We start from the raw sequence: 26,756 nt of genomic DNA on the forward strand, positions 1-26,756 counted from the left end.
CATGAGCTAATTGTTCTGAAAATCAAACAAATTCTCAACTCTTTTGAATTCTTGAGAGGCACAAACAAGTGTCAGATAACTTCCTGACTGCAGTTTGAATGGTGGCTCTATGGCAATAACACCCAATCTGTGTGTTTGACAAAGCTATCACAACACTGTATCTTCAACATTGACTTGCTAGGTGTTTGCAGTGAACAATAGCACAGAAGAGTCCCGATGAGCTGTTTTGTATTAGCTTGAGTGAAATCAGTTTATAAATCACTTTCATTCCAATGTTTATGATAATACCAACATTATCTCCCTCATATCTATAAAGACTTTGAGCACAGGAATGCTTACAGATAAAAGAGAGCTCATGATGAGTTGAGTGACCAGTGAAACTCCATAATGAGGGCTGAGAAGGAGGGGAGGGGTTGGAGGGGGGGGGGGGGGGGGGGGGGCTGTCCTACCATCAGTAATCCCCTCCGCGGTGACGTCACAAAGGCTGTCTCCAAAGGGACGCAGCGTTGAGTGTTGGAGCAGCCAGGCGGCCAGTGTGCATCCCAGGACGCAACATCAGTGTAGCCGGGGCTCAACGCTTAGCTGATCGCTTCACGTCGGACGCTTTGGAAACTTACAACCATGGGTACGTTTCTACCTACAAATCCTCATTTAAAATCCAATGACGACTTGAAATATAGCAGTTTTATTCGAAATGACAGCACGCTTCACACTTTGTTGTCGTCGCTCAAACTTTCGGGGCGCGCCGATTGTTTTAACGTAGACTTCTAGTGCTGCAGAAGTAGCCTGTTTACCTGACCTGGTTCCAATCGGCATTAGAGCAGCATGCTGAAGGAACTGGAAGAAAGCGATTAGAGAGATTAAGTCTATCAGGATTCCTGCAGTCAACTCTGCGGAGGTGTTTAATCCGGATCAACTCTCTGCCTCCACTGCTTTCTATAGAGCCTCAGTGCTCAGCTGTTGGGGTGAGCCATGTCATCCAAACCTGTCTTGTCTTTATTGATTATGAGCAGGGATTGATCCTTTTGCATTTGATAATGATTGTCATTAAAAGGAATGTATTTACTTTAAATACACCATACATTTTGCTAGAATAAGTTACTGAAAGAGGAACCGTCACAATTTTGATATTAGTCAGATATTTTTGTGTTGTGCCATCTTGTATTAGCTATCTGAAGAACGGAGCTGAGACTGTCCCCTTTTTAAAATCAGTCCCAAGTGTTGGCCATCTGTGCTCCAAGCCTGGGGGATGTGTGGGAGGAGTGAGATGTCATGCCATAGATGTTTAATAACTTCTTGCCGACTTTGAAACAGTGAAAAACTATTTTTTTTAAATGGGGAATTGACATAAAAACACTCCCAATTTTTCTCATTCAGCAATAGTCTTTGTTAGAAATCAGACTGTAAAAATTACACAGAATAAATAAAAAAATGGTAACTCTTTTTTTTTTTTTTTTGGGGAGCATTTATTGACTTGTGTTGTTTGTCAGAGCACAGCTGAAGTCCGGGAGGAACACTGTGTGCGAATGTGTATCAATGCTCATTAATTCGCTCTGCAGCTCTCACAGAGGCGTCTTTGTGCTTCTAATTTGGAGCTTCTCCTTTGTGCAACTTCAGTGGCTCTTAATGTTCACTGAAGTTCACAGAAAAGCAAGTTTCAGAGCGGATACCCTGTGAACTACATCCCACCATACCCTCTTTCACTGTCTCATAGAGGATATTACTCTGCATGGCAATCAGCCGTTGTGCATTGTCCACTAAAGCTCCCATTTTTTATTCTCCATGGCCCTTTCAGGAGTACAGCATGTTGTAGTGGGCATGAGTAGACTGATTTGGAGACTAGCTATCTGCAGAAAAGTTACATTGTGTAAAATATATAAATCTGCTCGGCTTTTCCTCTCTTTTCTGTTTCATGAGAAATAGCTTTGAAAACAGAACATGGATTAACTGTTATGCATGAAATCGTTCAGCCCAAAATAAACAGGATGTCTTGAAGGCGATTGTGTGCTGAGCGGTGAAGTGAAGATGTCTTTCAGAGGTTATATAACTTATGTCTGATTTGATTTTACAGTGACCTTCACCTCGCAGAAGGGCCACATGTTTTTTTTGAGAGATTCTCCTCTGTCCTCGGGGTAAACGATTTAACAGTGAATTGGCCTGTGTGAAGGATGTGGGAGGATAAGTTGGCTTCAGTCTGCTTTACTGAATTCAGAGAGAAACAGCAAGCCGTTTTCCACAAATAACTTATAAGGTTCTTGGTGTTTGTCCTTTGACAACTACTCACCCAACAGTGTTTAGTTGCCAAGAGTTACTTTATAACCAAACATTTGAAAAAATGTGGTCTCAGCTCCAAAACATCTGAAGAGAAAGTGTTGCCCTTAAAATAAAATTGTCTTTCATTTGAAGGTCATTACTTTACCAAGAAAAGCATGACATGACACAGCAGTGAAAGATCCATAATCTTTCCTTGCTGCAGATTGTAGCCCCACATAAGCACATTTTATTATTCTCTTTGGAAAGAAGATTGGAAGCTTGTATTTAATGTGAAAGATTCACCATATTTACAATGTATGGCTTTAACAGACACAATTTGATTATGTGCTTAAAATTTAAAGCTGATCTTATGACAGGAGTTTCAATTAATCAAATACAGCAAGCTATCGACACGGCTATAAACACTGGGTCTGTTCTTCCTGGAGACAGATTCTGGAAGAAGATTGTTTTTCCTTATGGAAACTCATGGATCCTCTAGTCAGAGTGTTTTGTATTCAGTCTGGTGGTCTTGTGGAAAAAGGTCATGAAGGCTGGATTCAAACAGCTCCATAGATTATATCATGTGTGGTTGATATTTTTGAGAATGTCAAGAAAAAGACAGTAAATCACAGCTGACAGTTTTGAACGTGTCTTTAATTAAACATCTTGCTGTAGTTCAACGGCTCAATTGTTACTGACACGTGTTTTTTTTTTAAAACTGTTTGCCTAAACCTGATCTAATGTTTAAAATGTTTTGGTTTTAGTGAAGAATTCTCTGTTCTTTATTGATTGACAAACACAGGAGCTGGACAGTGTCCTTCATAATGATTTGTACATGTGTGTCTGTGAAGGGTCTGTGTGGTGGGGGCTGTGTGATCTGTATTCCTCCTCTGTCTGAACTGGGATGTCTGGAAAGTGTCTGATTATTTAGTTAACACATCAGCAGTGATCACTGTCACAGACACATGTTCTGTGACCCTGCATCCTGATCTGAGGAGACGAAAGACCCATGACTGCTTACGCTGCTCAAAGAGATGTTTTTTTTCACTCTCGGAATCAACAACTTGTCATCTGATGGCAGAGCAATAACAGAGTCGGATCATTTCCCCCTGCTTTTAGTTGACTCATGGCGATATGGTCCTCAGAGGCATGTGGTACAAGTCACGCACATGCTTCTGTTTCCAAGAGATGAAGAGGAAAAATAACCACAGGGCTGCCAGAATGAGTCACTGAAGAGAGGGTCAGGGTGTTGAGAGAAATTCAACTGTGCTCTTATCCGTTTTTTTGTTTGTTTGTTTGGTTGTTTGTTTGTTTGAATCAAGGCCTAACCTAAAAAAGATGGCTTCAATGAATCCCCCCTTCTGAGTCACTGTTTTACGACTGATCCCCACATTTCTATGTCACCATCGCAAATTTCCTAAATTGCATTTGGTTTTTTGCAATCATTAATGAAGTATGTTGCTGTCATAGTTAAATGATTTCTGGGCTTCTTTCCATTTGGCATCGGATATGATCGAGCATCTTTAGTAATTACACAGCAGATGAGGCCCATGCAATACTTTTTTGAAACTGTGCAGCTCTAAAAAGAGAATCCTATAGTTCAATCAAGACTTCATTCATCTTCTGCTTCCTTTCCTGCTCCACTTAGTTTCCTCTGAAATCTCCCTCCTCTCACTTTCTCTCTCTGGGGGTAGCCTTTCCGCTCTCGTCTTCACCGCCTCTCTCTGCCTTTATATATTTAGTCGTTTCTCTGTAGCCCTGCAGGTCTGCCAGAGCAGTCATGATCATTTGTTGAGCTTAATAACTCCTCCGACAACAAAGGGGGCCATTGAGTATTGTGACATGAAATGATAGGAATAGAAGTTCCTGAGTGGGGATGCTTGATGAAGCGTGTGCATTGCTCGTCACTTTTACTGAAAGCCCTTTCACAGTTGAAAAGAAGTGATGCGAGTGGGTTTGTGTGTGTGTGAGTTCGTCCTTGTTAAAGATATGTCAGGGTCAAACTGCTACATGGTAGAAACAGGATGGTATATCTGAAATGAGTTCCTATATGCATAAGTTCACAGATGGTTCAGACATGAGAATGCAGCTGAGCCCTGTTGGTGTATAAAATATGCCAAAGATACAATCTGGCCTTTATTTACGACTGCAGGAAAACACCCACGATTTTCAAGGTTAAAGCGCCAAATACATGCATAATAAGGTCTTTTTTTTAAACTTTTGCTTTAGTTATACAATATGTTGGCATCATTGAGTGCACACAGAATGGAGATGTGATATTTGCTAGTGGAGCTGCAATCTGTCAGTGTTTTGTTCACAGTCAGATGATTGTTCCAGAAGGCCTGTGCTAAATAATAGGTTGGGAAAAGCAAAGAGCCCCTGCGGCTGATGGACATTCACTCACTCATTCAACAGGCATTCAGCCCCACTGCAGGATTTTCTGCCATCTACAGTGAACCACATTATTACAGCTCTGTTTGACCACATTGGCTACAGTACCCAAAACACTTCATGTGTTTTGATTCCCATGAGCAGGGGACATTGATTAAACAGTCAATAATGTTTTCACAGAATGACCTATTTTCACTTGACAGTCTTTGACAGTCTTTTAAGCTAGTAAATCGATTGTAATGTGTGAAAAGAGACTAAAAAGTGTGATTACTCCACACAAAATGATGCCTGTGGTATATAGCGCTATGCTGCACAACACACACAACATTATACTCTGGATCTGGGCCAGAACATTTAGCCATTGGTGGACCACCAGTCTTAAAGGCTAAAGTCTGATGCATAAGTAGCAGGCTGTCTTTCAAAATCACTGATCTCCTCTTCAAGCTGAACATTTCTCATTGGTGTTGCTATACTTCCTGAAATGCATTTTAAATTTCGTTGCAGTTTATTGCCTGTCTGATGGTCAAACAGTTTATAAAAGCCACGCCCTACTTAGAAAAAACAGTGGGATGCAATTTTGTCAACAGAAAATCCAACAAGCCCGTCAACTTCATACATCAATTGGCGGTGTGTGTTTTAAGGGTTTCATCTTTTTTTGTATGTACAAACGAGTGCAACACAATGAACACTTTATAGGAAAGACTGCCTAAAAGTGCGAGCCATTGAATCCACTTTTCATAAATGTTTGCATCGAACTACTTTTTGCCGCACCTAATGTGTGGACTTTCTTGCGATAAACAATTTTGCCATCAGATTTTGTCAGACACCCGGATAGGTTTTTGAGTTTTAAAGTCCGTCTTAAAACAATAATGAGGGGCACAAACAAGCCTTGAAGCAGCTTTACTTGTGTGAGTCATCAAAAGTCAAGTAGTGCTTGTTGTGAGACTTCCACATCCAATTTTAAATCTTTGGCTTGTTTAAATTGCAAGTATTAAACCCAAATCTAGGCTTCAGAATCTCCCTTCAGTCCTAAATTGGAGTTTCCATAGACGCCATATCTTTTTTTCCTGTCGTTAAGCAGAGATGGGGGGGGGGGGGGGCTAAGATGGTTGGTCCTTTAAACACAATGTATTCATTCTTCCCATCTTGGGAGAAAATGCATAAGTGCAAGTATTGTTTCCAAGTTTCCAAAACGTCTATGTAGATAATTATTTAGGAGCTTGATGTGACCGCAGTTCAGATGTGAAAGCAGTTAGGTGACATGAGAAGAAAAAGTAGGGCCTCCAGCTAATTTCCTCCTAAAATCATCTGTGAGAAGTGAGAGCAGAATGCATTTGTCCGCTCTTCAGCGGTGGGATCCTGTAGGATTGAGCTGTTGGCTGTGTGCCCACTGAGTGTATTCAACCCTCCACAGATAGGTCTTTGTCCTCTGCGCTTTTACGCAGCTGCTAAACAACCGTAAGACAAAAGCATCTGGGGTACCCTAGCACAGCAATGAGAAATGTTCACCATATGAAGAGCCCTGCCGGACAGCCTGAGAGCATTTGGATGCAGCCAAATGCTACGCTTGGGATGAATTAAGCAGGAATTTAAATGAATAACCTCTTATGACTTCTTCTTTGCCTGATTAGTCAGGATTATGTGTACAATCTTACACAAGATATTCAAATGTCAGACGTTTTGTTGAGATATTTCTTCACAGCTTTTTGTTTATCTAATCTGTTGCAGGAAAATCTCATGACTCCTTGTTGCTCATGCCTTCATGATGTGGTGCTGCATTTGACACAGTAAAAAACTAAGTTAGACACCACTGACACACACTGTCTCCTGCCAGGAATCACTTTCCTGTCAAAGGAAAGGTTTCCAAGTGAGTTTTCATTGTTGGCTTATTATCCTCCGGAGGAAGGCTTGATTGGCAGGAGGAGGCACTTCTTCCAAGCAGATTAAAATATGCAATAGCTGAGCTTTTCTAAAGCGACAGCTGCAGGAATCCCAATAGCTGAGGGAGAGTGTTTGGGGAGGCTGTTTGCTTCACAGACACTGTTTGGGGGTTTGAGAATATAGATTTAAATTTGCTCCAATTGTTGAAACACTTACATTTCGAGGAAATTAACTTGTGATGCACACTTTTTCTTACTGTAAATGCACTTACCAAAAGAGAAACATGCCAACTAACAGCAGCTTCAGGGGAGAGGAAATCCCAGATGTTTGTGTCTGAAAAACAGCTTGACCCCGCAAACCACACGCAGGCCAGAGGAGAGAAGTGTTAGCAGTATGAATGTTACAGCTACCACTGAGAGGTCTGATAAGCAATCTTAGCTTCTGACCTCGACACTATGGGAAAACAATGGTGCAACAATAGCTTCCACAGCTGAAGAATGGAAAGTAATGTGTGTTGTAATTGAGCCTCTGGAATGTAGAGCTCAAGCTGGTGTGTGTGAAACATGACATCTTTTCATGTATTATCCAATCAGTGTTGCTGTGTATTTTCATCGACACTGACAATAATAGTAAATAGTAAATGATGGTGTGTGTGCACAGAATAGATGAGAATATTTGGACACTTAAAATGATGGAGGGCATCCTATCAGATGGCGCCATTAATGTGTTCTAGTTTGCAGTAGATGCTTTAAAATGTCCGGTATGATGGACAAAAGGTCATTGCACTCTGTGCTGTTGGAAAAACTGCCTATCAGTGCTTAAAGCAATAAAGTAATGGATTGACCCACTCTCGCAGAGGGCAGCCAGGGAGAGTGTACCAACCGCTGGAGAGATTAGCTTCCGTCTTTCTCTCGTGATGAGCTGTATTTGCCACTTATTGTTAAGCACTTAGTCCATGTTAAAACAACTTCCACCATGAGTCTGAGGACAAACACGGCTCTGCAGGGGGGGAGGTGTCAGGTTCAGGGTAAAAAAAATCTCCGTCCCTCCAGGATCCACCCGCAGGACGCAGGTCTTAGAGACACGGGAGGAGAGCCTTGTGGAACAATGGCATTAAAGTGATCTCCGTGTCATTTGCTCTGTTGTCATAGCGCTGACGATGAATCCTGACACGGCAGGGTCCAACTGGCTGGTCTGTCTCATCGACTAAGGCTGAAAGGAGGAGGTTTCTACTCCTTCTTATGAGGGATGGGGAAACCGAGACGACGAGGAGTTTGAAAAGGGTAAAGTCTCGGGTCAGGGGTGAGAGGTTGGCAGCATGGGGCGGAGGACAATAGATCTGGCGGGAGCGGCGCAGGGAAAGAAATCCCAGGAGCTGGGTAGACACAATGGAGGGGGAAGGGGGGGGGGGACTTCTCATGGGAAGCAACCCCCAAGATTAGCTGGAGAGTCTTGTCTGATGTCCCCACTTCTCTGAGCTTTATTATGTCTTCATTTTGTGTGTGTGTGTTCTCATGCTGCTGCTCAGTGCAATAAGTTGGAAGACTGGGTTATTTGACATCACAGAAACTGAAGTGTAAGAATAGTTGATATGTCAATAAACATTATAAATACATTGGATGTGCTTCAGCATCTTTCAACACTTGTAGAATACGATGCCTTCATGATCCGTTTACAGCAGAAACGTTTCCGGTTTGATGTTATTGTGACAAACGGACAGCATGGACATCTCAATAACATTATGTGCCCATCTGTAATACAAGATTAAACCAATCCTGAGCTAAATATAAAAATGCTTCCGGTGATAGGTATTGTATTTAAAGGATTACCACCACTAAGGGATGTCCCTGTGGGATTTATTTGTATACTCTCAGTGCAGTTTGATAGACCGTCGTACGTTTTAAATGACTTTGGGAGGTGCTCAGTGTCACAGTAACTGCAGTGTAGTTGCAGTTAATTTTGTGGAGAAAATTGATATAAAGAGAGTAGACAGATTCATTATGATTTCATAACACAAAGGAGCTTTAAAGCAGTTTTAATTAACTTTTTTATATTAACAATCATGGATAGCATGACTACGGAAAATTATGAACTGACTCTGAGTTTATTTTTATAGCATCTCTCAGCGTACTGCTCTTGTTTTTAAAACGTGAAGTAACCACACAGTCAGGTATTTCTTTTTAAAGTTTGTGGAGACCCAATAGAGACCATATCTGCTAGATATAGTTAGCATTACCGGTAGCATTTGACAAAATTAACTGAGTTAATAGGCGCTCATGCTACAAATGTTTACCCACAAAAAACCTCTCCTGAGGCTCGTCTATGCTGGAGTAGCAGAATTATATGTGTGTTAGGAAATAAAAGTGTGTTTTAAACCACCTATTTTTCTTCTAAACATTCAAGGGTAGCTAGCTGGGTATTACCATTACCATACTTTTCCTGGCCAATCATCACGAAATAGAAAGAAAGGAAAAGAGGTTATTATGTAGCATTATTCTAACTGGATAAAAAGAGGTGTTCGCTTGCACTGCATTTGGCTGTCTCCTTGGCTCCATAATGTAATCCATGCAAACCACAAAGACAGCAAAGCTCTTTCCAGACCAGAGGCATTATGAAAGTATTTAGTGAACACTGAAAGAAAAACAAATCTTTTCTATAATAGCAAAATGCATGGCCTGCATGGGAGATGGTAGGTTACAACCACTTTAAACGCCTCCACTCTTCACTCTTTTTTAGATCCATGTTTCTGCTTCATGGCATCGATTTGCTCTTTTGACCCCAGACTGAAATTATAAAATTCTTATTCTTTAGGTTTTGACATGGCATTGGTTTCCTGTCCGGCCAAGCCATGGTGACAGTTGGCTATAGCTGGGAAGCCTGGATAATATGAAGCATTTGTGTCTCTTGCTCTCATTGCACCACAGTTAGGCCAAAACCACAGTGGCTGTGGAGGTGCCAGAGAGTCAGGGTTCTGAATTGTAGAAGACAAACATGGCTGCCAGTCATCCCTGCGTGAGTGCTTTTATTTCCAGACCTTACACGATATACTATCACAAACATGCAATTAGAGAGCTGCTGTGTCAGATACCCTTGGCATTGTTTGGTTTAACACTGGTAATTACTCTGGGGAGAAATATATGATATGCAAATTGTAAAATGGATGAAATGGCAAAACATAAAATATGCCTATGTTGGAATTGCGCTAGAATGCTGCAAGTGTTTGATGTTTAATCCTTCATCACTCATTGTTCAGTATCGGTTTCGCTTCTCCATGTTTCCAGTCACTTAAGTCAGTCCACTGTGGTTTTCCCCTCTAACAGGCAACACTTTTGCTATAATGGATAAGGACAGTTTCATTTTTTCCATTGCGGAAGATTTATTTTCTTTGGAAAATGAATATGGCGTACTTGGTTAGATTTACATGGAAGAATGAGCTGCTCGAAGTTTGAAGCATGCATTTTGATCTATTGGCTGTCATATTCAGAACAAACTATACCCAGAATCATTAGGCAGAAGTCATTCAGAATTTGCAATGCCTGTTCTGTAGAGTAAATGGGTCAGAAAAACAAGTGGATGGGTTTGTATAATGGGTTTGTAGTGCACTGCCTTTTGTAAACTAATCAATGACTTAGATTCAGCTTGCCAAACATGGAGGCACACATACAGAGCAGATTGACCTATGAAGATGGCCTGCATTTAAATCTAGGACAGCAATGTCACCACAGAACATAGGAATTCAGATTCACCGAGGTCAACAAATGGCCAAACAGTGTCCGTCAGTCTACAATATGTATATGTTCACTATCACTGAAAGGTAGAGCTTTTTCCATGAAAGCAGCAAAAATATTCATGGGTATTTGATGACCATTTTGCTCTTTTGTTCTGGGTTCCTTCTGCTTTTGGAACTTGGCCTTCACAATACATTCAAAACTAATATGGCTTGATCTGTCCTGCTTTCTCAGGCCGTTGGTAAGTGGTGCTTGGTTCTGGGCTCAGGCCTTCATCCCTGAGAACTCCTTCCCCGGTGTGAGCCAAGCAGGGTGCAGGTCTTCACGGGTGACCGAACACTGAGGAGCATTCAGGGTCTCACAGCGTGAAAGGTTGACCCACAATGAAGCCTCCTCCATTTGTATGGGCTTCATCATCATTCAGATTGTGTCCTCAAGTAGGGGAGTGGCGCTGTCTCGACGCTGGAGCTTCGCCTCCTACATTTACACGATGATTCCCACAGCCACTCAGCCTGTCACAGTATTTTTGGGTAAAGCTCTGATCAATCTGTTGCTCTTTATGTGCTTAACAATACCATTCTTGCGTCATTCATTTGGAACCACTTATGTAAGATTTATATAACTCCTATGACTCCATGAAATGTGAAAGGGGTTGCTCACAGACGTGAACCCACGTAGAGTTGTAAAAACGTTCAATCAACTTCTAATGTTGGATTTGATTCTGCTCAAAAATCCTTTTGCTGAACATATACAGCTAAATCCAATCCAATGTTTAAGAGAAAAGCTACTAAAGATTCTAACGGTATGTTCTACTGCACAAGATATACAGTATATTTGCTAATTGGTATAGCATGATTACATTTATTTACCACTGATAAAGCTATGTTTGAAATCTCAGAAATATAGAACTTTCAAGACCCTGAACTAAAGAAAGCATACATAAAAAAACATAATATTGGATCTGTACATTCAGGTTAATTGCGCTTGCATCAGCTGATTGATTCACCAGCTGCTTGGCTAACAGCGGAGTAGTTATGTTACATTGACGCAGTTGCACCATGGAGCATGGACATCATAACCTGACTGACTCTTCACGAGTACTCAGCTGATACATATAGACGCGAGCACCATTTTCTGCCACACCTTTAGCCCCCACCTCGAGGGGGAATTGGCTCTCCCTAAACCATTGTTGCTGCTCTGATTCTTTGACAGCTTCTTTTAAGATGAGGTTATTTTACACCAAAGCTAAAAATGCAACCAGCAGCTTTAGATCACTTAACATGAACCAGGATGGAAAATATGAATATTATTCATAATCACAGTGTTAATTAACTTAATCATTTGCCATTCAAAGTTTTGCAACAACTGTATACAATAGTTTGGACATCTGTCGATTCTTTTATACTTTTACTCTCTTAAAGTCAATCCCTGATGCCGTTTCATGCACTTAAAAGCAACATAGTTATGACTTCTAGCATGTTATAACTTTTTTCCCAGCTTTATCTCCTTCTTTTGATTACAGGATACATGTATCATTATTTCCAATGAAAAGCACATGTTTGTTTATACCAGAATCGAATGCATTACAGTTAGTCTGAAACCACAGTTTGACCAGGCCTGATCACATGTTTTCAATTTCCATCACCATGTGTGCAATAAACTCCAACTTTTTGTTGTCCTTCACTTCCTGCACACAGATCACAAGCTTTGATGTGACTCAGTGAGGTTATGTATGACACATTTAGTCTTGTGTATCAACCACTTATCTTTTGAATCATCACTTGAGCTCCTCGCTACAATTAATGGGTGAATCACAAGCACAGCTACCCTGGACATCACTGCTGCTAATGGCCTGGAGACTCCCTTCCCCACATCACAAGGATGTGGAGTCTCCTGGTGTTTAACAGGGCTGATGGTGAAAAAGCTAGATTAGCGGGGCATTTGTTGTTGTGGGATCCCCGCTAAGTTCACTTCCCTGACCCCTGAGGCTCCCCTCCCCTGCTGATCCTCCTCCTCTCTGAGTCTGGTATCCGTGAGAAGACCCTACTTCAGCTCCCCCCCCCCCCCCCCCCCCCCCCCCCCACTGAAAGGGCTCTCTCTCTCATTAGCATGCCCTTGGGCCTCCTCAGCCTGCTGTTGCCAAACAAACCCAGCCAAAATCTTCCCTGTCTTCCACGCTGTCTGTTTCTCTGGTCATCTCATGCTTATTTTTAACAAGTTGTTTTTGATTATATCACCCTCAAAGCATTTTCGCATTTCTCCTTCCTTTTATGAGCTGCATTCTTCATGTTTCTGCCCCTATGATATTCTGGATCTCCAATGTTCCCATGCTGTTTCCTCTGTTTGTGTCAGCCCAGAGGACGCTCTGTGTCCTTGTTTAGGAAGTGTAGATTTGACTTTCTTCCTGTGTCCTTCTTTATTTGCGTTAGAGGCCACCAGATGGAGGGAAGATAGCAGTCAGAGGTTTGCTAATGTATGCAGCAAGAGCAGAGGGCATATGTTGCCGATCAGAAGATGAAGGGCTAACCCCCCCCACCCACACGCATGCACAATCCCCCTTTCTTGAACTGTGGTCAGATGGGAAATAGAGAGATATTGTGTGCATATATGCATACTGCCCCAGTCTATACAACAAAGGGTTTTACAAGTTCTGTAAATCATGGTTACCTTCTCACTGTCTTTGCTATAACAACTACAATAACCATTCAGGGCTCTACTTCAGTTTCTGAGAGGCACATCGGACAAAGGGAGAGAGTTCAGGGCGTGGATGAAGGTGTGTCATTTGAAGGAAAATAAATGTTAAACTGAATCCCTAAACAGTTAGTACAAACAGGAGAGATGCACATTTTGCCTGTAAAACTCCATAGTGACATATTGACTGGAGCACGCACTAAGCTCGACCAGATCCCTTCTGACAAAACCTCTGCATCTTGGAAAGGAACTGTGGAGCAGAGGAAAGAGGAATAGGAAAATAAGGCAGAGGAGAAGCCAAATGTGGAGGAGAGAGCTGGAGACGGAGAGAGAGAGATAGAGAGAGAAACGTGCAGTAGGAGAGGGAGTGAAAGGGGGAGCGATAGAGGAGAGAGTAAAGAGGGAGAAGGGAAGCGAGAATTTGCTGAAAGGAAGCATTTTTGTTGGATGGGAGAAAAACAACCATGGAAACTTCATCAGAAGAAAACCAAAACCAGAGGCAGGACAAAAGAGGTACCAATGAGCACTCACAAAGAGCCGGTTCAGTTCTTTTCACTGCTCGGCTTTAACCTACTTCAGCCTGCTCGGTTTCACTCTGCACAACAGTTGGTAGATTCTGCTCAGCAGGGACTCCTGAATGTCAGTGCAGCATCCTTGTCATAGTGTCTGTAAGTTGATATTCTAGTTGTTACATTCGCATAATTTGTAAGATTGTTATCCCAGTCATGCTTCTGGTGCATGTTTAATTCTCCTTCATTTGGTTTGTTTTATGATGTTAAAGTCAGTGTGGTGTTTTTAGCAGACTGCAGCAGGAGGGATGATGTGTTGCCGCTGGTCATCATCATCATCATCGCTAGTGTCACTTTGAAGGACAATGAGCCTGTTGAATCAACTGCAGATCAATCAAACCTCAGGGTGCGTTCGAGAGGCTCCTTTCAAGGGGGGAGGGGAGGGTGAGTTGATGGTAAATGAGCTGGATGAGGTGCAGGCAGGGACAAAGATAAATGAACCAGACATTTCCAGACATTTCCAGTCTCAAACATAGACAGCTGTGAGCCGTGTGTACACTAAGCAGAGAGAAAGTCATTAACTTGCTAATCCCCTTCTTGAAGGGATCAAGGATTGGCTGTTTCTTTTATTGCTCTTTAGTGACTTTTACTATTCCGGGTAAAATATTGTACATTCAGAAAAGCATTTTTCCCAAGCAAGTTATATTCTGCAAAGAAAGTATGCGATTTTGAAACCTCTTTGAAAACTATTTCAATGGTGTTTAAAAATGTACAAATTAAAAAAAAAACATAACTATGAGCTTTAATATACTGAAATGATAGCAGATCATTACATATTTGCAACATGTTGAAAGTCACAGTCAGTTGCAGTGACTTATCTAGGGCTCTCTGCATTGACTCACCACATTGGTTATGAGGGATACAATTTGAGTACCCACTCTCTTTTATGTCTTTACGTCCTGAAAAGTAGAGAAATTACAGGACAAAAGGGTACAGAGAGATGAGGAATTACCTCCAACAAAGATCCTTTGCCAGGGACATTGCGGACGAAGGTTTGGGCTCCGAGCTGCATGAATTATGAAAGCCTCACTCAGGATTTTTTTACCAAGTGTTTTTATTGCTCTTGGGGCATTAAAAACAAGATTTTAACTTTAGTTTGTCTTTTATCTAGTTTTTTCAAATTTAGAAAAAAAATGTTTTGTATGTCCACTCAGGTGGACAGTTAAAGTCTAAACTGAAAACTTGTACATTTGGAAAAAATGATAAATAAAGATGTGCAAACTTAAAATTACATTATAATAACTTAATTATATATATTTAAGGCCCAAAAAGATATTGCAAATTAAATATTTTCAAGAAGAACAGTAGCAGTATGAAGTTTAGTTGAAACATAGCCAGTGATGCATGACGTCCACTGTAGTGGACAGGCGAATAAACATGATTTCAAACATAAAATCAATACTTTGACAATTTATGATTTATATGATTCCTTAGTTGTTACTTGATGTCACCAAATGTTTTATACCTACAGGGAGCGCTTTCCATGAAAGGATTGGCAGGATATCGGCAGGTGACTTGGTCCATCTGGCTTTCTGTCGTTCATCTTGGTTTAGAGACATTTATCATGCGCTTGCACTGACTTTCCACTGAGTAGCAGTGTATGGGATGATGCAATAGGGTCCTATGTAGTGGCTGATGGTGCAACTATGCAAATAAAAACATGCATAAGAAAACACCTTTTTGAATAGCTGTCCACTGTAGTGACCTCTATGCATGAAAGGGTTAAAGCTGAGGCTGGGTTGGGAACCTGTGGGTCTGTAAAGCCCATTGAGACACTTTATGTGGTATTGGCCTATAAAAAGAGATGTCATGACTTTACTGTCCCATCATTTACTTCCACACAGCTCATGTCCACAATTCCACTACTCTACCCAAACACACCATTTACGGGCCGTTCCGGCCATCATTGGCTTTTTACTGTCACTGAGTGCACCCACACATCTCCCACACAGCCATGGTGAGCTGCAGTCAACAGCTATTAGCTGACAGACTATACGTTTCCTTTGTTAGATAAGTAAACAAGAGCCCACTTTTGGACAAATTGGCACACTCAGATCTCTCCCGTCTCTTGAGAATGGCCATTATAGCCATCATGGCATTGTTAAGTCTCCTCTCAAAGTGGAGAGTGTGTCCAATGAGACTGTTTCTCATAAATGTTGTTTTGGCAGCTTGCCCCAATAAAGCAACAAACAACAATACAGACACATTTGTAACAGTAATGAAGCTCGATGCTAGATCGAAAATGGATGGTGTTTTTTTGGTGCTTCTACGTATGTGTTTGTCTTGCATGTGATTGGCTGTTTGAGTAGGTGTGTCAGTGATCATATTAAACAATGCTTTCAGAATGTCTGCTGCTTACTCCATCATATGCAGTTGGTATTTCTCTACGTACTGTAATCCGGGGAGAATTTAGAAATGTTTCCGCTTTCCACTGAAGGTCCCAGCTGTTGGAAGATTTCAGCTTCATGGTGTTAACAGGCAGTGCTCATGTAATGTCTGTTGTTGAAGGGTTGAGGGAGGTGATGAAGCAGAGCCAGCTGCAGGTCCGTGTGTTGAGATTGCGCTCAAGCAAACAGTGGTGATGCATGCGTGGATTAACCTGTTTGGAGACAAACATGTGTTATTGTTGGGGCGTCTGTTGCCCCCTGTAACTGTCAGGCAAAGTGCTAAGAACTTTATAGATAGCGAGTCTTAATATTTTGCACAAAAAAACGGTCCCAGTGAACCCGCTAATTAATTTTTGCTTGACACAGTGCTTTTAAAACTAATTGATTATCAAAATAGTTTAATGTAATCCGTCAACTAAGCAATTAACTGATTTAAAAAAACAATTGATGCAGCTTCGATACAATCCTAAAATACTATGTGTGGTGAGTCATTTGGGGAATACAGCTTATTTAAGAATAAGGCATTACGGGAGTAAAGTTGACAACAAATTAAACCAAAACAAGAGCATAAATGCATTCATTTTCAAGCCAGTTGATATTGTCCTTTTATTGATTTAAAATCCAAACAAATTTGAAAGTAACCAAGTGCACCTTGGCACCGAATATGAACTGCGGGAACTTTGGATGATAAATGAATAAACGTATGTGGTTAGATGCACCCTTGTTTTTCTTACTTTCTGGGTAGGGCTAGTTCGGTCTTAATGAGCCATCTCACTCAAACATTGGAAGATTTGAGCTGCTTTGACAAACAGGATCCTCCTGGAGTGTGAAGGGGCTGCTGCGGCCCATTGTGGCTGAGCTCTGTGCTGGAGGGGCACACCGGATGAAGCCCAGCGGTGGGCTTGTCCTGGGCCTCGAGCCTGTGGGCCGGAAGAGCGAGGCCGTGGTTCACTGCCATTCTGAAAGGCCCCTGAGAGTCCAGTGTGATGGACAGTCTGGGGCTCTAACACTGGCTCTTTGTATCAGGGCTTCTTGGACTCTCTCTCTGTCTCAAGTATTTCTGTCTCTTTCACAGAATGTCTTACACACACACTTTACAATCGTCTTTTCCCCCCCCTCTCTCCTCGTGATCTTGACGCCGGCAAATGTAGCCTCTGCTGTGCAGCCTGATATTGTCATCACACACAGTCGCTAACTTGTCCTCTCCTCATTCATGGTCTGTAGCGATGAGGTGGAGAGTCTTGAAGTGGTCGGATCTTAACCTGGTAGATTACTCAGAGACTGGGAGCATGTGAAAGTCATCAACGGGAGAAGGGCCCAATGTGATTCTCATTCGTGTAGGCTAAACTCAGAACAAGCCAGCAGGATCCGTTTAGTAAGCTTGTCGTTAAAGGAGAGTCACCGGCTCCTACTGTTATCCCCTGTGGAGGTGGGTGATTTCAGCTAAAGTCTGACCCGCAATATCCTGTACACTATGAAATCCCACACAGCACTAAAGAGAAAACAGTCTGTGCTCTGCTGTGTGGTAGATGTTATAACTCTGAAATACACTTCTCAACGTATTCTGTTCAATTTACTCCCACGGTCGATCTAATTGCAGAATCCATTGCTCTCTTTGAACTACACTTTGCTGCACTGTAAGGAATGTTTTTTTACTTTTATTGAGATGGATAAACATACAATTGATCTACTGTAAATTAAGACAGTCTTGTAGCTTAATTTGAGATATATTTGTATTTATGTGTTGCAAAGAGTTAGATCATTTTCCGTATGAGTTCAGTGGGAATCTCCTGGACTCTCAAATAAGTCACTGTACCGGGCCAGATGTTTCCATCAGCTTATAGTATTGATGCAAAGCTAAGCTAGCCGGCCAGCTATAGTGCTTTATTGAACCAAAAGATATAAGAGTTGTACATACATTTCAACAAGAAAGCGGATGCCTACATTGAAAAAAGTCAAAGTAATCCTTTAACCCAACAGTTAAAGAATAAAAAAACTCTGGTGTCAAGAACTGATCCCACCTCTGGTATTAATCCATTAACTGAATGAGACTGATTTTTACTTTGGTGCAGACTATTGCCCTCATGGTGCTGCTTGAGGTGGAGTTGGGCTTTGATGTGATTTCTGTCTCCTCTGATGCCTAATACCAAGACTTAAGCTTTCACAGAGACCCTTTGTGAACAGAGTGCTATTCCAGAGGCTAACCGTTGAACCCCATCAGTGGGTCTGTCCTTGTGCTGCTGTTTTTCCAGACTTATGCTAACCTGCAACACGTTCAGACCAGCTGTGAAAATACCACCTTGGATTTATTGTGTTATTAAGGATAACAACCTGTAAGTGACACAATGTTTCTCCTTTGAGAGGGATATGTCTAGACAATATTCCCAGTCTGGATGGATGGAAGCTTCAAAAGCAAACCACTCGGGTACAATTAACACAGATGACTTATCGATCAGATTGGTGGCTTCAAACTAAACGTACATGTGCGCTCTCTAAGTGCTCCAAGTTAGACAAGCATGGCAGAATTGGTAGATGCATTCATGTCAGCCTGACCTTGTCCATTTCAGGCTTCAGTGGAGAGACAGCTTGACATTTTAAAGCATGTTGTATATTGCCTGGATGGCACTTCTGTTTCTCTGAGCTTTAGACATCCCCGTCTGTGTTCTTTTCTCATTTTCAGATCCAGTAACATGCAGGATATTGAGGCAGACATTACTGTCATGATGATATCCTGACATCTAGCTCCATGCCATCAACGTTTAGACGGTTGATCTAATGGGAATACTGACTCATTTCAAGACAGGGTTTGAAGACTAACAGATGCTTAATGAGTTAGGCAGGCGAGCCAATTTTCATCCATGACACGTCACAGTGGATTGCGATCAAATAAATATACAATAAACCAGTGCGTCTTTATAAGAGAGATTTGGTAATGGAGGCAAACTTTCACTTTGAAACATATCTTCTCTTCAGGAGGTTGAAATGTGAGAACGAGAGGATTTATAGCTGAGATTCAGTCCGCTACTGGATCAGAACTACCTGACATTGACATTCACTACGAGAGCAGTGTTTCATTTAAATGAATTGTATTTACTTTGCAGCTAGGCTCAATATCCTGTGGAGCTTAGAGATCTGACTCCCAGCAGCCCACTCGCCCTCCCCCTCACATGTTCATCAGAGAAATGTGGGCTGCGGTAGGAGTTAGCGACTCCGCTGTGGGCACACTCATTGAGTTGTGGTTAACATGCTGCCATGGCAACTTCTTTTCACCTACCACGGGACACATTTTTTATCTCCCTGTACTACACAAACAGTCAGGATGAAGCGTCTGGCTGCAGAAGTATTGGACCAGCAGCAGTATTTCTCTTCTAATTTCCTTTTGTCACGGCAAAGAGCACAAACAAAGATGAACTTTCGAGATTCAACACTCAAGACAGTCAAACATTTGCAAGGTCTGCTTTTTATCAAGAAAAACACACATTTGCCTCATAGAGTTCTGCGACATCCCATATATTTTACACTACATCGGGAAAGGGCAGAGATAAGTAAAATGGTGAATCAGATAATTCAAGAAGAAACTTCAATTCAGTATATAACCTGTTAGCATGTACTCACCTTAAGACATAACAGGATTTACAGAACAGCTTAACATCACAAAGTATTCATCTGCATAAACTGGTATCTTATACTTTTGATATTAAACAGAATGTGCATACATTTTACAGACACTACAGTCGTATAATGTTTTGTTTTTGTCTTGTATTGTTTCTTTTATACGCAGTGCACCGGCTAGTTGCCAACATGAGTAGATACCAAGGTTTAAAATAATTGTTTTTGTTCGCTTAAAACTCATGAACTTTTGAAAATGAGCCGAAAGACGCCCAAATACATCCGTAGCACTGAATAAACTGTAGATTTGGTGATACATCTCAGAGTGACCACACAAACAGACAGTCATTTGATCCATTGTTAATGTAAAAATACTGATTAGAACATCTTTAAATACTTTAGTTGCTGTGTGACATCATGCATATGTGAGAGCTTTAAAGCATAAACAGCTATTGCCCTCCACAACATCCTGTCAGACACATGTGGATCCCATTGGAAGCACACTCTGGTTTGTTTGCGTGCATCCACAGACGGCACATTGTGGTGACTAGCTAGGTTTCACAAGGCATAAGAACTGGGTGAGGCCGATCCATCCGGGTCACTTCATTCCCCCATTGAGAATTACCATTGATTTCCGATACAGCTTGGCTGACACCATTTCTCTGACCTGCTGGATGGCCATTAGTACCCTTTAGGTGTTTTGATGAATGGTCAGATGAAACGTTAAAAGTGGAGTGGACTGGTTAAACCTCGGCCTCTCACAGCAATACATGTTTCTGTTCCTCACATTGCAGGAGTCTCAAAAGGATGCACGCCACATTAAGTTTGACCAAAGACATATTTTATGAAATCTATTTTGAAACGGACTGTTCTGCTCTGTCTGTTTCAGTTCCTTTGTTCATTAGATATCTAAATCCATTTTTTTTTTTTATGTGTCCTGATGAATGCTATTTGGTGTTCATTTGGCCCTGGGTTAGACTGGAGATCTGATGATGAATGGATGACTCATATGAATATTCATCTCATACTTCTTACCCCTTAGATCACTTCCTGTCCTACAAGTAAAACACAATCCCTTATATGGACTTGGGAGTTGGTTGATTTCCTTTATTTCCTTTTAGAAGTAAAACGATTTGGTACAATGTTTCAAGATATCAATGATACTTGTCGTTGACCCAATCTTTTTATTTTTCTCTCCAGGTTGCTTTGAGTGCTGCATCAAATGTTTAGGCGGGGTGCCGTATGCGTCGCTGGTCGCTACGATCCTCTGCTTCTCCGGCGTGGCCCTGTTCTGTGGATGTGGCCATGTGGCTCTCACCGGCACCGTGGCCATCCTGGAAACCCACTTCTCCAAGGTCACCAGTGATCATGCCATGCTGAGTGATATGTAAGTGAAATAATACTCTTTGTGCTTCTAGCTGCTTGTTAAAAAGGAGAGGCCTAAAAGTAATCTAACTCTAACTGAGGTCAACTTCATTAAGGCTATTTTTAGCTGATGGTGTCTCCCACGTTTACCTTATCCTGGAGAAAAGTCCTAATATGGACTCCAGTGCATCCATTAGTCCAATAAATGAGGAACAAGAGACAGGACTGCACATGTGTCTTATCTTGTAGACATTTGGAGTGCACTGTTTAATTTAAGATATGTACAGATGTAGTCTGTCTCTTGGCAGATTATTCCCAGAGACGTGCATCACCTGTTATCTTCACATTTGGGCTTTGCGTCTCTCAGCTTGTCTTTAGATCACTATCTTAATCACAACCATCTGTCGATGAGTGTAAGCAGCTATTCTCCGCACCAGACAGTGGGACATGATGCTATTAGGTTACCTCACAGTTTTAGTGGGTCCCTCCAGGTGTTTCTTGTGAGGCTAAAAGTGCTGGAATTGTGCTTACTACTACATGTTTAACCTTTTCCAGCTTTACAGGCACAACTAAGCGTATGTGTGACATTGCTCTTTAACAGAATACAGCTGATGCAGTATGTCATCTATGGCATTGCTTCATTTTTCTTCCTGTATGGAATCATTCTGCTGGCTGAGGGCTTCTACACAACAAGTGCAGTCAAGGAGCTGCACAGCGAGTTCAAGACCACCATCTGTGGACGCTGCATCAGTGGAATGGTATGTTTGTACAACCAACCTGCTTTATAAACACACAGTGCTTTTAAGTCATTTTAAAATGCCTCGTAATTATTATCTGATGTTGCGCTTATACATTATTCCATCTCCGTGTCCTCAGTTTGTGTTCCTCACATACATCCTGGGTATTGCCTGGCTGGGTGTGTTTGGCTTCTCCGCTGTGCCAGTCTTCCTCTTCTACAACATGTGGTCCACCTGTGCCACCATAAAGTCTCCCATGGCCAATCTCACCGACATCGACTCCATCTGTGTGGATGTTCGTCAGTACGGTAAGAGAATAGACCACTTTATTAGTCTGTATTAAAGCATTATAGGACCACTCAAAACCAAACAATGTCAACTACTGAGCCCTTATCACCTATTGCATAATACACATCAGGATTAAATGATCTGCATGTCTAAAACTGTTGTAATGTCCCCTTTTTGTTATTTAATAAGACATTTCCCCCCCAAAAAGAATAACTAATGGTCTCATTTTTGTTTGATTCATCGCACTGTACAGTTTTGATGATGGTTTACATGGTGCAATGAATTTGAGTGTCTAAAGCCTTTGAATGTCTTGACTGCAGGAATTATCCCATGGAATGCCACACCAGGAAAAGCCTGTGGATCTACGCTAGGTGACATCTGCAGCACCAGCGAGGTACGAGTTTATTCTTTTTCAACATACTTACATTAGCAGAGGAGCTTGGCATCACATTTCTGAACTGTAGAATAACACTGCTTTTGTCTATTTCCAGTTCTACCTGTCCTATCACCTGTACATCGTGGCGTGCGCCGGGGCAGGAGCCACTGTGATCGCTCTGGTAAGATTCCCTCCAGTCTCTCCATCCTCTCCCTTTAGTCCATCTTTGCACGGTTTGTATCGGCAGATCATGTGTCAAGTGCTCCTCTCCTCATACCCATATGGTTTATGTAACCACATTAAGAAATATACATGTAGTCTTTTCCTCAGCTCCAATTCCATTTGCTGTTTACCATCTGCTTAGATACACAGCTTTGATTTTATTTCAAGAGGAATGGCAGAGAGTGCAGTTTGGGCTTGCTGTTTGTGCCTTAAAAGACTGTAATTTCTAAAAATCACAATCAAGTAGAATTTGTAAAATGATGCTTTCATTTTTTCCTTAACTTTTACTGCTGGAAAATTGGTAACTTTCCTAACTTGTCAGAGTAAAAGTGACGAGGAGGTCCCCGGCATGTTCTCTTACAACCTTTTCTGTTCTCTTCCACCAGCTGATCTACATGATGGCTACCACTTATAACTTTGCTGTTTTGAAGTTTAAGAGTCGAGAAGACTGCTGCACTAAGTTTTAAACTGTTTTAAGAGCACGGCACAGCATTTGAGGCTGTACTGAGTAGAAGAAAGTTGCAACTGACAAAAAATGAACTAAAAAAAGAATAGAAAAATCAACATCTCTCCATTAGTATTCACATGAAGTGTAAATAGCTGACTGTATGCTTCCTTTAGCATTTGGTGTCCAGGGATGTAGCTTCTCTGAGGACACCTGATGAAAGTTGTCTTCAGAGTCGGGGGGTGTTTAGTTGGAGCGTTTGTTCTGCTTTCCTTGGCACTCACTTATAGAAAATTGCCACCCTCAGATTTTATAGAAATGCGCACAGCTAGAAATCCACAACAGTGTTATTTATAAATACGTGAAGCTGATTTAAGAAAAAAAACAACAGTATTTTGCTTCCAGTACCTCACCTTGCATAAAAGGACGAGCATTAGTTGACTGCAGTCAGAGCTGAAGTGCACATTTGTGCAGAAACTCCTGAGACACATACATTTAAGATTGTTGAGCAACATACAATTGTAAAAATGTAGGTTGGAAAGGAGATAATCTAGGCTATATGTACAGTATACAGCTCTGAATTTAGTCCACAAATACATCTGGTGTGAAATTAAAGGTGTTCTCAGGCTTTTTAGTTTTTGCCAGATTTGCAGTTTTAATGAAGATGAATTTTAAAGTGATACATCTGCAAAAGGAAAATCTACAGAGGCAGAGTGCCTTTCATTGCCTTATATTTCCTTAGCAACCCATAAAACCATTAAGTGTTACAGAGAAAATATTCAGTATTAATTATTTTGCCACAAGTCTAAACTGAACTAAAACGCTGATGAGTATCATGGTTGTGTTTATTGTAGATTTCAAAGTAACTGCACATAATAGCACATCACACTGTGATGGTTTAGGCCAGTACCAGAGGAATACTTCTGCCTGAGGCCCTAAGCTTCACTCTAGTTTCATGTATTTTATAAATAAAAAATAAATTCTCCTATTTTAGAGTAGAGCAAATGTTTTTTTTCTATGAGTGCTGATGCTGGTATTGCCTCAGCTATGACGTTGATATATTGTTTACTACATTTTCCTTCTCTCAAAGTGCCATTAAAGAGCCATTTGTTTTTATCCTAACACTGAGCCTGCATGCTTACATTTGTCAGATTCTTTTATCTGTTTATAGTTACTTATATTCCACATTTCATATATTTAATTTTCTCCTAAGTTTTTGAAAACTGTAGCTTTTACTTTCTATATAAAATAAACAATCTTTGTTTACAAAAGTATCCTCACTTGGTCTATTTCTTTTGGAACCGACAGCCGTATAAAACTGAACTGCGTATGGAACAGGGTCAGATTCACTAAACCCAATGCTTCGCACTAACATTAAGCTTTTACAGCAGCCTACAACGTGCATGCCTAACCTTTGCTCTCTTTCTTTTTCCACTCATTCCCACCCGTAAAAAGTGTCATTTCTGTAGTGTTGTTCTTAGCAGGGTAGTAACATAACTTAGCAATGATTGTAACAGTGATGTTACGATGAGTCCTAATGTCTTCTGTCACCCTTTGTTGAAGTCTTTTAAAAGCTTAACTTTATGTGTGTCTGTGATGAACATACTTTAGCTCAGACTCCTGTAGCTTGCTTTGCTTCTTTGACATGCTCACCGGCCATCCACCTCACCCTTCTCTTCCAGATCCACTTCCTCATGATTCTGTCAGCAAACTGGGCCTACCTTAAGGATGCCAGTCAAATGCATGCCTACCAAGACATCAAAATGAAGGAAGAGCGGGAGCTGCAGGACATCACCTCTCGCTCAAAGGAATGCCTCAATTCCTACACATAAGGATATTACACATTCACAAACACACATGTACAGACACATAAACACACTGTGGCCCCTTTGGACCAAGACAATGCACAGCTGTAATAAGTGCCGTGACACTGTGCAGTACTAACCCGGCTCCTAACACACTAATGCATCAGTGTTGCTTTCTGCACTAACTCACCAACAAAGTGGATCAAAACTGCTACTTATAATTTCATTTATGCTGTTTTTATTTTGTATTTTCTGAAGGAACAAAGCAATTTTGAATTTATGTAGTCTAATTTTCTCTGGCCCTTTTTTTGCTGGCCAAGCTTGAGACATTGCACTATTCTTATACAACGCATAATGATGACATGTTTGTTTTACAGTCTTGCTCTGTCTTTCTGTTGAGCTGTGGGGTCAGTTTTTAACAAGGGAATGTGACATATTTTCTTGCTTATTCTTTTCAATCACACAAGCAGATTGTTATACACAACATAAAAGGCCTTACATTCAGAGCTGGCGTGTGGCTTAGCTGGCATGTTGGAAGAACCATCACTTTACAATGCACTGACAAAAGACTGGCATGTCACAACATGTTTTGCTTTGATATTACAGCAAAGAGAGATACAAATATATAATGTGGATGCAGTTCTTTAGTAAAAGTGGTTGTTAAACTTCAAATATTTAACCGCATCGTAATCATAGTGATAATCTCAGTGATAATTGGTTCTAGAGTTTATGGTAAAGCTACTCAAGGCCTCCATTAACCCTACCTCAGGTGTGCACTAGAGCTTAACAAACAATTTAACAAACATGTCTCCCTAGATAAACCATGGTTTCAAAATATAATAACAATTGTAATCACACCGGGAGTTCCTCCACATCGCAGTATTTTAGCATTCAAACCTTATGAATAATGCCATAAGAATATCTTGCTTTCTAAATGTGAACTGCTGCCAATTATTAGACAGGATATTCAATGTATTCAACATAAACAAGTTTAGTCCATGTGTTTTCATTTACACTAATGAAAAAAAAATCTCTGATTCCTCAGATGTTCCACTGTAATATTGGATCATATATTGCAATTTACGATCAAACTTTACTCGAGTTTGAAAACTCTTATTAAACAAGTAACCAAGTCCCTTGTCGATTGTTACTATGAAAAAGCATACAGAAGTTAGGGTGTGAAAAGTGTAAACTTGTTACAAGTCAGGATCTTTAGTGTTTTTTTTGAAGATACAACCACTTCATTTTGTTCTTAATTTGTAATATTGCACCAGTTTTTGATGTGCAATTGTCCTAATGCTGATATAATTACTCATGTAATCTCGTTTCTATTAGTTGATTTACAGGGATAAGTTTCTTTGTTGCATGAAGACAACTGTTTCTGCAGTGACACGTGATGTACAGTCATGTTTCATTTGTATTTGTAATGCTTACAAATTAATCCTTTTTGTGTAGCTGATTCGTTTTTTAGGTTATTTTCTTATAGTTAGAGGTATATAAGTATTGTATAATTTTGTTGCCTGATACCTGTATTTTCTTTAAATGTCAAGGGCTTACTCGTGAATTACAGATGCTTAACTTTTAATTCAACTTTCAGATATCAATTGATAGGACAGCTGTCATTAAGACATATATAGCAATCTAAATGGTAAATCTAGCCAAAGTATGAAAGCCATTGTGACTCCCTGCCCAGTGTTTTACACAGTATCTGTGAGCTATTAGAGAATAAATCCTGCGTAGTTGTCTATAGAGCTAAAGGCCATAGGTGTACAGTGACTAAGGAGAAAGGTGACAGAAGTACATGAAGCTTGTGTACACCTCATCTGATCTTTGCACCTGTTGAATTAACCAAAAAACTAAATGAAGGCTACCCATCAATCAGCAGGAAGACAACAATTCAGCATCCTGTCTGAATGGAAAGAACCCCTTTAATGACATCCCTCAAACGCCTGTTGACTGTTTTTATGAAAAATAAACAAATAAACAAACTTCACTTTGGTGTGGGGATT

At 40.9% G+C, this 26,756-nt stretch overlaps 1 protein-coding gene across 2 annotated transcripts; it reads left to right on the forward strand.

The window, feature by feature from the left end:
- Positions 1–469: 469 nt before the first annotated feature.
- Positions 470–26,740, forward strand: gpm6bb (glycoprotein M6Bb). 2 transcript variants are annotated; one of them, XM_079664612.1, is made up of 7 exons: positions 470–625; positions 20,710–20,896; positions 21,476–21,632; positions 21,751–21,919; positions 22,220–22,293; positions 22,391–22,456; positions 24,625–26,740. In XM_079664612.1, the coding sequence occupies exons 1-7, from the start codon at positions 622–624 to the stop codon at positions 24,772–24,774; spliced, it is 807 nt and encodes a 268-aa protein (XP_079520738.1). In that variant the 5' UTR covers positions 470–621; the 3' UTR covers positions 24,775–26,740. The 2 variants fall into 2 exon arrangements, with proteins under 2 accessions (XP_079520738.1, XP_079520739.1); XM_079664613.1 differs by lacking the exon at positions 24,625–26,740 and adding an exon at positions 22,884–24,216 and having other exon boundaries at positions 471–625.
- Positions 26,741–26,756: the final 16 nt, after the last annotated feature.

The sequence above is a fragment of the Notothenia rossii genome, assembly GCF_949606895.1.
Source record: "Notothenia rossii genome assembly, chromosome: 2".
Classification (NCBI taxonomy): domain Eukaryota; kingdom Metazoa; phylum Chordata; class Actinopteri; order Perciformes; family Nototheniidae; genus Notothenia; species Notothenia rossii.